The sequence below is a fragment of the Epinephelus fuscoguttatus genome, linkage group LG21 (genome assembly GCF_011397635.1).
Source record: "Epinephelus fuscoguttatus linkage group LG21, E.fuscoguttatus.final_Chr_v1".
Classification (NCBI taxonomy): domain Eukaryota; kingdom Metazoa; phylum Chordata; class Actinopteri; order Perciformes; family Serranidae; genus Epinephelus; species Epinephelus fuscoguttatus.
The window spans coordinates 21,062,378-21,076,083 of record NC_064772.1 but is presented as its reverse complement, the minus strand read 5'-3'; the positions used below and the strand labels follow the sequence as shown (position 1 = coordinate 21,076,083).

Genomic DNA, 13,706 nt, shown 5'->3' with positions numbered 1-13,706 from the left:
CACACACACACAATCACAGTGTGTTCACTTTTACAGGGTTGTTTATATGTGAGACTGGGGAGATTATGCCTTATAAACTCTAAGCGTCGGAACTGTGTGTGTGCTTGTGTGCGTGTTTACGGGTGTTTGTGTGTGAGCGCCTGTTTGTGTACCCAAAGAGGGATTTTATTAGTCTATAGCATAATCAACACAGCATCAGACAGCTCTGTGTGGTTAGCATTGCATCCAACTGGAATCCTGTGTGAAAGGATTTAAATGATGGTCATAATTTAAAATTTAATTGCACAACTTCACACCTATAATAATTATTTTGTTTCACTGTATTCTAGTAAAGGGAATATACATTTTATACTCGCGTGCATCAAAGTGGTGTCTGGCTGGTCAAAAGCCAGACAGCATGCAAGGCCACTTAGACGCTGAGTAAACTGAATTGGACAGGCTGAACGTTTAATGTGAGGGTGATACGGGTACTTTAGCCTGAGAATCGCCTGTCCAATTAACACAAGAGGGTGGAAGCTAATACAGTTAGCACTGTAAGTGGATCATTCTTAACATGGTTTGAAAGATTTTGTTAGCTGCCTGTCTTCCATGTTTGACCACATACTGTACTTTTCCAGTAAACAGTTCAAAGTCTGGTCAATACAGTCTGGGTCGGAGGATGAAACATTTGGCTCGAACTGGTGACAACATAAAAACAGTTGTTTTATTTTCTTCTCTTCTGTTATGGCTTATAAATGTTTGAAATCTTTGTCTGTAAACTTTAATTGCAGCCCAAGGGATTGTTATGCAAATAGATTACCCAGAGATTACACATAAACACAGGCAGATCCAATAGCACATCAGACAAGAGGTTTTTGTTATCACGAAGTCTTTTTGCACCCACATGTCAGAAAAAAAAAGTTCTCATCCCTGTCATTAGAAATATTTCCAGACTGAAATAAACTCTCTTGTACAGATGAATGACTTGTAATGAGGCAGGATGTACTGCAGCAATGAAGGATTTAGGCTGTTGCTGAGAGGTGCTGTCTAAATATGGGACTTCCAGTATAAACAAAAAAGACTGGGGGGAATGGTATGTGAAGTGGTTGAGCTGATCATGTAAAAAAAATGTAGAAGTTACACCTTTAAGACAAATTTTTTTTTATCATGTAGATTTAAATGAGAGTGAATGACAACTAGAACTAAATAAAACGTTGACTTAACACTCCTGATGACTGGAAAAAAATTGTTAATATGATTCTGTGTGATGCCGTTTCAGAATCCATACGCCAAATGCAGACAAAGACTTTCCGTTCAATACACGCCATTTAGCAACAACTCAAAACAGCGTGGTGCAGTAGGGAATCCATCTTTCAGCTGGAAAGCCTGGCCCACACAGAAATGGCAAAGTTCCACTCTGCTGAAGCAAGTTTTTGAATTTGTACCAGCTCAGGGTTTTTAATCATTCAGGGGGTTCTTTTGTAAAATAGTTGTACTAACACATTTCTATATGGCACACAGAGACAGGAGAGTTGAGAGGGACAGCTGGCTGACATGAAACATAAACCACGGGTCATGAGGGGAATTTTTCATGATCTGCAGTATGCTTCAGAGCCGGCTGTGTTTGTTGCACACTTTGAAGTGAGTGTAAATGCAACACAGTAAACATGAGACAGAGTAAACAACATGATAAACTGAAGCAACAAAACCCAATTTTAGAAAAACTTGTATGATATAGCATCTTCTTATACACAAGTAGAGTAATGGCATCCCACAGAAAATCAGGTATTTGTGAGATCAGATATCCGACGTCCTTTCCTCTCGATTCGTAAATCTGGATTTATTTTTGGACACATGGCTGTAAGAAAAGAAACATTCTCTGTCATGTATGAATGCGGCATGCTTGTGTGTACACGTGGTGTCACAGTCATGCCTGTCAATCAGGACGACTTCAGAGAGTGGTTGTCGGCACGGATGAAAGCAACACTGTCTTCATTTATCTCACACTTAAAATATTTTGCGCTGGCTCAGCTTCTTTATGCTTGTGGGCCTGTTTGAAAGTGTAACTGTGCGTGAGCAAAAGCAGAAGCTGCTTATCGAAATCTCACCGTGAGGTTGACCTCTTGCCACCATTTAAAAAAATAACTGTCTCTCTCTCTGTATCGCGCCCTCCTTCTGCTATTATCAGTGTGACGTCTGATCTGTGCGGAGGATCTTGCAGTTGGCAGTCTTGGCGGCAGATGCAACCCCCCTCCCCCCCCCCCCCCATCCTGACCAAGCCCATTCTCCGCTCCATGTCTCCTTCACACTACCACCTCCACATCTGTCAGCACCCTCTCTATGCACAGGAAGCGACTACACAGGAAAAATGAGCGCGTGGGTTAGAGCAAGATTCCAAGGAAGAGCAGAACAAGCAACAAAATATGTGTGTTTATCTCAGTGGAAGCGGCAGGAGTGTGTTTGTGACTACAGCAGAGGGAGTGTTTATTGTACTTCATGTATGAGACAGACAATCTGGATTGAGAAAGAAAAGGGGGGGCAGAAGGGGGCCGAGCCATGTGAGAGCGATGAGTGAGCGGTAATGCGATCTCCTTTTGGTGCTCCTCCTCATCAAAACAAACCCTGTGAGCAATGCCTCCTGGGTAAACGGTTTGCGACCACTGAAGCTGTGACAAGCGCCATCTGTCACCTTCGGATCACATACCACACACAGACTGACACAAATCTTTGCCCTGTCTGCTTCTGTTTAGTCAATACTGAAGGACGAGCGTACGAATGTAAAGTCTCCTTTATGCCCTCTTATTTCTGTCTCTGAATCTCACACACACACACACACACACACACACACACTCTCTCTGTTTACCCCAAATGCAGTGGCACATGATCACCCTGATCGGCTTGATAGTTCCGAATATACATTACATCTGACTTTCCCACAATCCCCCGCTCCCCGTCATGCTGCCCGCAGTACAACTCTTAAACAAACAACATCTCTCTTCTGCTCATTAATCATCTTTATGCACACACACACACACACACATTAAAACATACACATTTTGTAGCACCTCGACTTGCATGCTCTATTGTTCTGGCATTTTTTAATTTATTATACTTTTTTGAACACCAGGCCTCCCACTGTTAAAGTCCACATGTTTTTTTTTTTTTTGGTCAGCAGTGTGTGTGTGTGTGTGTGTGTGTGTGTGTGTGTGTGTGTGTGTGTGTTTCTGGCTCAGGCAGCAGAGGATGTGGGTGTTTGCACAGATGCACAGTCTGATAATTAAACGGTATATTAAATCTCAGTGGTGACAGAATCTGCACTTCAGATATGAGTCTTTCTCTGCCTTTTTTTCACTCCGCACCCCTCTCTCTCTCTCTCACTCTCTCTCTCTCTCTCTCACTCTCTCTCTCTCTCTCTCTGTCTTCCTTTTCCCGAGTCGACTTCACACTCCATGTCCTTCGTCGTTCCCTTTGTCTTTGTTCTTTTTTCCATCTATCTTGCTTAGTGCTTTTCTGTATATTTTATACTCTGCCTATACATTTGTCATAATGGCACTAGCGATTAAGCTCTTTTTGAATGGAGAAGGCGGCTGGAACGGATCAACATTTGGCTTTCCTCATCTTCATTCTGTGCATTTATATATAGATATATATATATATATATAGATAGATGTGTGTGTGTGTGTGTGTGTGTGTGTGTGTTATGTTGAAGTATGCAATGAGAGAAGGTGACCTGTGATATCTCAAACTGCCTCCATGCCCTTCCCATTTTGCGATCCAAATATAAACCTGATAAAATTCCACGCAGAAGGGCCTGCGAACATGGTTTACAAAGTGTGTGTGTGTGCGTGTTTGTGCGCCCGCATGTGCATGTGTGTGGGTGTTTCCACCCTCTTCAAGCTCAGATGCACATGACAAAATAAACATTTATTTTGGAACATTAAAATGCTTGGTAATGAGATCTGTCATATTGCAACTGCTGCAATCAAATAATTAAGCAAACAGAAACGGCGGGTAATTTAGCGTGAGAACGAGGAAAGTAACATACTAACGGCTTTTTCTTTGGTCTCTCGTGTTTGTTCTCTTGAGAAAGTGTTAACAGATCATAGTGGACCTTTTGTGAGCTGTTTCTTTTCATGTTAAGACGCTGGTCTTTCTCATGAGGATACAGTTAGGTCTGGGCATGCTGTACATGAGGAAGAGGCCGCCTGTTAGCTTCAAGAGCTAACTAGTGTTTGTACCTTAGTTACCTTTTTAATCTTTGCTCTTTAATGCTGCCTGCATACTTAGCCTGGTTATTATCCCGGGTTATCTTAGCTGCTGCTTAAGCTTTGACTGAACCTGCTGTGACAAGTTGCTGTGTTGTATTAGCACCTCATGCCAGGCTGGTGAACTGTTTGCATTCACTTGAGGATTAACCCGTGTGTGTGACCCCCTCTTTCAGTGCCTTTATGATGTGGTTCATGATATTGTGACTTTCAGACATTATTATTGCCCTAAATAAATCATACAGTCTGTGGGATTGTAGCTGTCCCCTCACACACCCACTCATATAATGTCAGAAAGAGCCTCACAGAATTAATCCCCATGCAGCAAGTTGTGCAATACTTGAAGCATCAACACCCACCGCCCCGAATATGTGTCATGTGCAGTGTTTTCATACAATCATTTTTCACTTACAGGCTGTTTACTTTGCATTATGCCGCTGAGGCTTTCTGTGTCCATTCCTCTGTGATGAGGTGAGGACAAGCAGGGAAAAGGAGGTTTTGTCAGATTCTCATCTCTCACACATGCACGACATGTACACATACATGCAACCCCTGTGCACTTACATGCAAACACTCATACATGCGTATACGTGTTTCACTCCTCTGTAATAACATGCACATTGCACACACACACACACACACACACACACACACACACACACACTTTGAGTTTCGGGACTCTGACAACCTGTAATCTCCTTTAATCCTTTCATTATGTTTTTGTTTTCCTTTCCCCTGTTTGGGGGAAAAGGTGAATGCAAACAGGAATTCCGACATACAAAGAAAAACACACACAGCCTCAGGCTGAAAAAACAAGAGCAGGGAATTTTTGGGAAGAGGAGGGACACTTGTGTGCATGTGTGCATCACTATTTGGCAGGAAGAAGAGAGACCACATTGTTCATATGATTACATACATGTATATGTGATTGTGTGTGTGTGCTGCTTTCTCTTGCACATGCTGACCGGTGAACAGAGGGGTCATCTCTCTGCGGGTCACTGGACTCTCTCAGGTCCAATGACCGCCAGTAACCCACCACAAGAGTCAGTGTAGATTGTTAACGCCGCCAAATTTTCAAATGTTTGTGCACTTTTGCGTCTAGAATTTGGTATTGTGTGGCTGATTACTGTGTGTTTTGTTGTATTGCCCGTGTTTCGGCAAACAGTTCCTGTTATGGGGCATTTCATTTTGCGTCATGCCTCCTGTTTATTATGTGTATAAGCTGAATTCCACATGTTCAACTACCAAAACTGTCCCTAGATGGACAGTTAGTGAGCTGTTTGATGGATACAACATCTGGTTAGTGTTGGACTGGTTTTAATAGGCTTTAATAATGTGAATTCACCTGGTGATCTCCTTCATGTTAAGAGTTCTTAGAAAAATTAAAGGGACAGTGCGTAAGATTTAGGTATATTTAGTGGCGTCTAGCGGTGAGGATTGCAGATTGCAATCAGTTTGAACTTTTCCTGGCTAGAATTCTTTCAGTGTTCATTGTTAGTGAGGTTTTTACCAGAGGCCAAATTATCTGCAGAGATCTCCTCCTCTCCAAAAACAGACAGACCAGATGATGATTCAAACTGGTACAAACACTGAATAAAGCAGTTTCACGTTACAAAGCAGTGTTTCTCTGACGCTATTTGGCACGTCGCAGACGGGCCATTCGCCCGGTGCTTGATAATGTGTGCTCACCTCATTTCCGATCCAGACATTCAGGAGGACTTTACCACGAGCTGAACTGTCCACAGAGGTCTCCTCCTCAGTGGAACAAGCAGACACAGTGATATAAATGGGTAGAAACACTGAATAAAGCAGTTTCATAGAACAAATGAGTGTTTCACTGACGCTGTTTGGCATGAGGGTGAAAGGTTGTTAGACCAGCACCTAATGTGTGCAAACCTTTTTTCCCTAATAACTTAAGATCCAGATGTTCAGGAGGTTATTAACAGGGGCAGAATTATCTGCAGAGGTCTGTTCCTCTCCAAAAACCAATTGATGCAACGATTTAAACCGGTAAAAACACTGAATAAAGCAGATTCGCGTTAAAAAAAAAACAAAACAGTGTTTTTCCTGTGCATTTGTTGCAGAGGGACTGCTATCTATGGTAGCTGACGCAAAAACACAAATGGACCTATCTAGAGCCAAAGTTTTGACTTGTCCATTCTGGACTACTGTAGGAGCATGGCATTGCAACATGGGGATCTCCATATAGGAGGACCTGCTCCCTGTGTAGTTAAACAGCTTATTCAAATGTAATAAAAACATAACAGTTCTTATTTTCAGGTGATTATACATTGAAGAAGGCGTACTCATTATATTGTATTCCATTTCTGCCAATATATTCCCCTTAATCTTACAAACTGGAGCTTTAGGTCAGGGCTGGAACTGTTAAGTCCTGTTAACCTTATCTATCCTTATCTAACCTTATTTACTGTTCTTAAATGGTTTAATAATGATTTGTAAATAAAAGCTAAAAGTTGTCCCTTTTTATTTCTAATTTCTTATTGTATGATCAACAGAACGTTTGCCTCCCATCTAAAAGGCACAGATGGACCACACAAGGCAGAGATGATGCATATTGAAGCATTTTAATGCTCTGTAACATTGGGATCCCATGGAAATCATAATTTCAGTCAGTGGAAATGAACAATTCAGGTGTGTGTGTGTGTGTGTGTGTGTGTGTGTGTGTGTGTGTGTGTGTGTGGGCGGGCCTGACTGGTAGCTTATAGCGTGCCTGCTCCTCCACATGGAATTCATTACAACTCCGTGGGATGTTTATTTTCTCTATTAATCCCTGTTCCTCTATTATCAAGAGCTCCATCAAAACTGCCCTCAAACTACTGCCCCGCAGGCAAGCTGGCATTTACACACACACACTTACACTTTGCTGATAGAAAGGATGCCTTTTACCCCGCCATGACGTTTATCCAGCTCCTTTATCGCTTTTTTCCATTTCCCTCTGTTTTGTGTGTCTTTTGCATATTTTCTTTCTCTGAAGTAATGGTTTGAGTTTTGACACCATGGTTCAGCATGCCCCCAGGTCCCTATAGCATCAGCTTGTTGTGATGATGTCTAGAACAACTGTGAACTTTATATTGGCATTCTTAATTGTTGAGTGTACACAGAAGCAAATTCTTTCCCCAGATGAAAGCAGCCCGTGCAACCAAGAGCATATGTCTTCCATTTACCGCCGGTGGTTTTGACCTTTCAGCAAATTTGTCTGTGTTTTGATGTGTGTGATTTGTATTTTCACCACTTTGTGAAGCCACAATATCTCCACAAAAGCATAAAACCTGGAAATGCTTTCACTTAAAAGCGTTACTGCTGGATTGCATCAGAAAAAGAGTCATTTTCAGGGTGAGATTTAGAGTTGCATTTGGTCAGGGTGCAGATTAGGATTTAAGATTGTCGACAATTAGTGGTGAGGTATAGGGTTAGAGGTTAGGGTTTCACTCAACGAGAAACCCACCAGCATTTCCTGATGCATCCTTATGAGCACTAATGTGTTTGTGTGTGTGTGTGTGTTGCTTACTTGAACCAACTGTTGAAGAGATGCTGGAGATACAGGCTTGTCAGTAAAAGCATCTAACCAGTTTCTGAAGCTTAGCTTGGGGAAAAGGGAAAATATCTACTCAATCTTCCCTTAAAGATTTAAGAATAACCCAAACCCTTTCTCTGTGTCTTGTTTCCTTGTAGGCTACTCGTGCCACTCTGACAGCTCACTGTTCGTCCCTGGGCGACTCTCTGAGGAAGGAGAATGAGCTGGCGTTGATCATCGATGGTCAAACACTGAAATACGCACTGTCCTTCGAGCTCCGCCAGGCCTTCCTTGACTTGGCGTTGTCCTGCAAGGCTGTCATCTGCTGTCGGTAGGGAAGACTTACTCATCATACACATACACACACATGCATTAGCAAACTTTGTTTTATTACAGAGTGTCTGCGCAAGTCTGGTAAGCCTGGAAAAAATATAAAAATTCATTGCTTTACCTTTTCGTTGCTTAAATCTAAATAATTGTTAGACATGAATCAAAAGTAGTTTATGGTGCATTTGATGGAATAATTAATAATAATAAAAAGGAAATGACAACTTGTCTTGGTCATCTATGATGACATTTCATCCTGTTGAAACATAGCATGGAAAAAGTCAACATTTTTTTCTTAATTAAAGGAGCATGAAAGGTAAAAGTTCCACAAAACACACACGGACCTCATATAAAAATGACAGTGTGGGCAAATTTGATGTCTTGTGACCATAAAACTGAAACAAAAAAAAGGTCTGCAAGAAGTCTAGACAAAGTCTGGAATTTTAATCTGTCAAAAGGTCAAGCATCCTGTATTAGAAAATCGTTTACAGATACACAGGATCATTGTGCCGTTGTGGGAAAACCCCTATGTACTAACAAAAAGAAGAGCTTGACTGCACGCTGAAATTTCAACGCTCCCGGAAGTATTCTTTAAACGCAGCTTTACTTTACAAGGTCTTGGTTAGGCAAACCCTTGTTTGTTAGCTGCTTTTATGAAGCCTCTGTTATCACGTTACCAAGCTTTTGTTTTAGTTAGTTGTTTTGACCTCAAATGGTCTTCCTCAGGTGAATGTGAGGGTGTGATCTCTGATGACATGTCAGACATCATCTATGAAATTAATTCTGACGACAAACAAAACCTTGATGGAGTGTTCCTTAAACCCTTAAACTTCTTTAAGGACATAAGCCAGTGTTCTGTGTGTGTGTGTGTGTGTGTGTGTGTGTGTGTGTGTGTGTGTGTGTACGCGCAGGCATGTATACCTGCATGCATGCGTGTTTGTAAAGGTTGTCGGTTGCCCACGGTCAGCTTATTAACAAGGATGATAAAAGCCTGTACCGCTGCACAGCAGGAGTAATGTAATACACTACGCTGCATGGAAATGTCAAAGCCATGACTCACTGACTGGTGGCACCCCGGGAATGGGCACCGACACACACACTCTCACACACACACACACACACACACACACACACACACACACACACATTGCCGTTATACATTTCCATTCATACAAAGTGCACTCTGTTCATAGATTGTTTACTGCATGTTCCCTTTTTTGGTCATGTTCCACTCAGCACCAGCTGTGATGTTTAACAAAAGAGTTTCCACTCATCTTTTGTGTGTGTGATTGTACTTGTGCGTGCGTGCGCATGTGCGTTTGCAGCCAGGAGGGAAGTAATTGACTCTCCCTTGCATATCCAGGCCATATCCGGACTCAGGTCTCACAGGCCTTGCAAACAGCCTCCAGCTTCCTTTCCTCTATTCTCACTCCATCCTATTTTCTCCGTGTGTACATCTCATATCTCCCTCACTACCTTGGTTAGGGCTGGTTATCAGTCATCAATACATGATTAATGCAGACAACTGAAAACATGTTAAATACAGAAAGTTGGTATCAAAAGTCTGGTCTGATTCACAGTTAGTTCCTGATTTAAAACAAAATTTTGCCAGTTGTAAAACAAGTTTTTGATCGTTACATGGCTTGTTCATGGTACCTGAAGTTTGCTCTTTTGCACATGTTGGTGTAGGAGTGTCACCTAAATGGATGGTGAAGAGAAAACAAATCTCCCCATCTCAGTATCTAAATATTTGTGTTCAATAAGTTTGGTTATGTTGGCTTTAAAGATCTGTAGAATTCCTTTTGATAATCATTACTGTAGTATCTTTACTGCCACAAAAGATACATGAGTGCACACAAAAAAAGCGAGTGCTTTCCTTTGTCGAATATTAAACATGAACATTAATACATATATTTTTTTTTATTCGCTATGACATTGAACAATAGAAAGATATTGTATTACTTATGGTTTGGTGCAGCTTCTGCAGTGATGCAGGTGCTGCGCCAGTCCATCGTGGTAAAGAGGGAGCTGAACCAGAAGGCAAAGCTTTCGATTTACTGGTCCATCTACGTCCCAACCCTCACCTATGTTCATGAGCTCTGGGTAGTGACGGAAAGAATGAGATTGCAAATGAGATGGATTGGGGTGGCTGGACTCAGCCTTAGAGATAGGGTGAGGAGCTCGGACATGCGGAGGGAGCTCGGAGCAGAGCTGCTGCTCCTTCGTGTCAAAAGGGGTCAGTTGAGGTGGTTCGGGCATCTGATCAGGATGCCTCATGGACACCTCCCACTGGAAGTGTTTTGGGCAGGAGGAGCTGGAAAGCGTTGCTGGGGAGACCGATGTCTTGGGTGCTTTGCTCGGCCAGCTTCCCCCGCAACCTGGCCCCGGATAAGCGGATGAAAATTGTTGGATGAATGACTTGTTCCAATGGGTTGCACATGACTTCTGGTCTGATTGCTGGTTACATGATTGGCCACCACAGCATGCCGTCAGTTTGTGTTTCTCCAAAACTTGAATCTGTTTTAACTTTCCGTCGCAGGCCTCTGCTTGTTTTTTGGGCACCCCTGCAGCCCCACCTCCTAAGCCTAGACACACTACCTGCATTCAAATAAATGAGAGGAGTTTATGGTGTGATGCAGCCTAAAGGTTAGGCAATACTTTGTGGAGTGCATCTGAAGATTTACCCATTGAGCAAAAACACTGTCTTTGAGATTTGCCCATTTAGAGCATGTCTTTATATGAGCGGTTAGTTCTTGTACAGCTGCTTGTGTTTGGACAATATTTAACATTTGAGAAATTTGGCTCCAAAAATGGTCTTGTAAAAGAAAAGTTTTTATTTATCAAAATAAGAAATCAGTAAAAATATTGACTCTGGTAGATATTTGTATATTCTACTGTAGGTCAGTGGTTCCCAATCATTTTGGGCCATGTGGACCCTTGATAAGCTTCAACCAAAGAGTTGCTCAGACTCTTTCATTTGAATAATTATAAGAGTCCTGATGAGATAAAACTATCCACAGCTCAGATAAACAAAGATTAGAGAAAAGTTACATATCACACTGCCTTGGGAGGTCCCAACCTGCATGTTGGGAACCACTGCTGTAGGTGATTTCTGTGTGTGTGTGTGTGTGTGTGTGTGTGTGTGTGTGTGTGTGTGTGTGTGTGTGTGTGTGTTTGTATGCATCCAGGGCACAATACTGTTAATAAGGTGCCTGTACACAATGAGCTTTGACTTTTAAGCACAGAGGTATCTGTGAGATAATATCTCACCAACTGTATGTGTGTGATGTTTCACAGTATTGGAATGTGTGCATGTGCGTGCGTGTGTGTGTATCTCACGGGCGGCAGAGTCGGGTGCACTCGTACGCATGGCTTCCTGACTTCACTGTGCGTTTGTTTATGGGAGGACTTAGCGGCTGCTTATTTTCTGCTCAGTTCCACCGTGAAGAGCACCAGGAGCCTTTCATCTCCCCAACGCCACTTTACACAATCCCAGACACTGTTAGCAGTGTTTAGAGGAAAGGTAGAGTGAGAGAGAGAGGGAGATAAAGAGAGATTTGTGGTCAGAGGCCAAGAGACGCACAGGCAGACACACTCGCACACACTTCAGACGCAGAATCGGGAAAAACAAAGAGCAGAGGTTGATCCCATCTTTCTGCAGTGACTACAGAGGCCAGCGCTCTGAGGTTTTCCCCTGTGGTGTGTGGTGGGGTGGGGGGACAGGAGGTGTGTTTGTGAGTGTGTAAATGTGTGTGTTTTTGCACACGCCTATGTATGAATAGTAAGCAGACCACCCAGCTCTGTGATTTCAGCTTGACCGGGGCATGATCCTTCTTACATATTCATAGAAGATAGACCGTCTTTATGACCTGTGGGCTCCAGCCGGATGTGTGTGTGTATGTGTATGTGTGTGTGTGTGTGTGTGAGGGTTCATACATCTGCTCATAATTTCATTTTGTCATATCTTTACCAAGGCATCTTGCTGCATTCTGTCTGCATGTGATGGCTCATGCAGCTGCTCATAATTAGATTTTGTAATGACGAACATGGTGGGGATTTGATGCAAGACCTTAGAGTTAGCGCTGTGTGACACACACACACACACACACACACACACACAGACACACACACACACACATAGAAACAGTCATTGAGACAGGGACTCCTCCTCTTTCTAGGAACAGTTTGAAGTATTGTCTACATAATAGCCCAGTGTTGATACTCAAATAGCTATCACCTAATACATCACTGAGGCTCAGGTAATTACTATAATCAGGGAAATGTAATGTAAATATTTAATATCTGGATTTGGGCTAATCTCTAGTAATGCAGCCTATAGGCAAAGTGGCCTACTGTACCTTCAAATTTATGAATTTGTGCAGAATAAATACCAAATTTTATGTAAAACACACATAACCTGTTAGAAGTTACTGTAAAATGTTTTGTCTCGTACTACACAGTCCTGTGCTGTGGGAATTATAGCTTGCTTTGTTATAGAAGTTTAATCCCAGTATCAGTTTTCTCCCATGTCTCCTCCTTTGTAGATGTTTTTGTTTTCAAAGCACAGGTTAAAGGTAGTCGGAACAAAACTCACTTAAGCTGTACGCATGTGAATGAAAGGCAATAGGAACGCCTCCTCATGCAAAACATGTTTTCAATGCAGAGATGACTGTACAAATAAAACATTTATACTAATGCATGTGAGAAACAGGATTGTATAAATGTCTTGGTAGCTCAGCAAAAAAGAAACCCTTCTTCTCTTGTCACTGCTTCACAAAATGAACAATGTGATACAAAACCTCACAAATAGCTACTAAATTGGACCTTGTGGTGCTGCTTCCAAGGTCACAGCCAATGAACTGTCAATCAAATTCAAACAGATATTTGCTATGTAAAGATAAAGTGGAGTTATGGCGTCCTGTGCAGAGAATAAAGTCACGCTCCCTATGTGTGTGTTGAAATCCGAGCTTCTCTGTGGGTTGTTGTGGTAGCTGGTCCAGCCGCTTGTGTCTGGGACTGCATGTTTGTATCCTCATCGCTCATCGCTTTGCACTGCGCTCATACAGTGGTAACCGCTGATATCTGGACAGCGTTGATGTGGAAGCATAGCACCCACCCTCTGGTTCGCGAATCTGCATTTTCTAGAATTGCGAAGGTGTGACCGCCCCACTCTCCCTGATTGGCTAGTACTTGTTGCCTTTGGTTGGGTTGGTTGGATTCAGGCAAGAGGAGTGTGATTTGTGAGAGTCAGGGTAAGTCAAGGTGCGTCATGCCTTTGCCATCCCAGGAAATGCAAATTCGTCTCTGGTTCACCCCTGATTAACACTATTAGTTCCGTCAGCACTGTTGCCATTGTTTAACGCTGCCCATGGAGTTGTTAGCTGTTAGTTGTTAGCCGCTGGCTCAGCCTCGTCCATGTCAAGACAACTCACACGCTCTGAATTTCGCACAGAGGCCCTTTACAGTGCTCAGAAAGAATGGGAAATACAAAATTTTCATGACAACTGGGCAAACTCTTTTTGCTGGGAAAGGCCATGTGATATGATCAACAGCTCCAGTTCTTATGATTTTTTTTTCCACAGCAGATGGTGGAAAAAATT

At 42.5% G+C, this 13,706-nt stretch overlaps 1 protein-coding gene across 4 annotated transcripts in view; it reads left to right on the top strand.

The window, feature by feature from the left end:
- The window catches only part of atp8a2 (ATPase phospholipid transporting 8A2), a 61,726-nt gene that overhangs the window by 26,639 nt on the left and 21,381 nt on the right, over nt 1-13,706 (top strand). For all 4 annotated transcript variants that reach the window (XM_049565340.1, XM_049565341.1, XM_049565342.1 and 1 more), the window contains one exon: nt 7,938-8,110. In XM_049565340.1, coding sequence (XP_049421297.1) covers nt 7,938-8,110 — 173 coding nt within the window. The remainder of the gene's footprint in view (nt 1-7,937; nt 8,111-13,706) is intronic.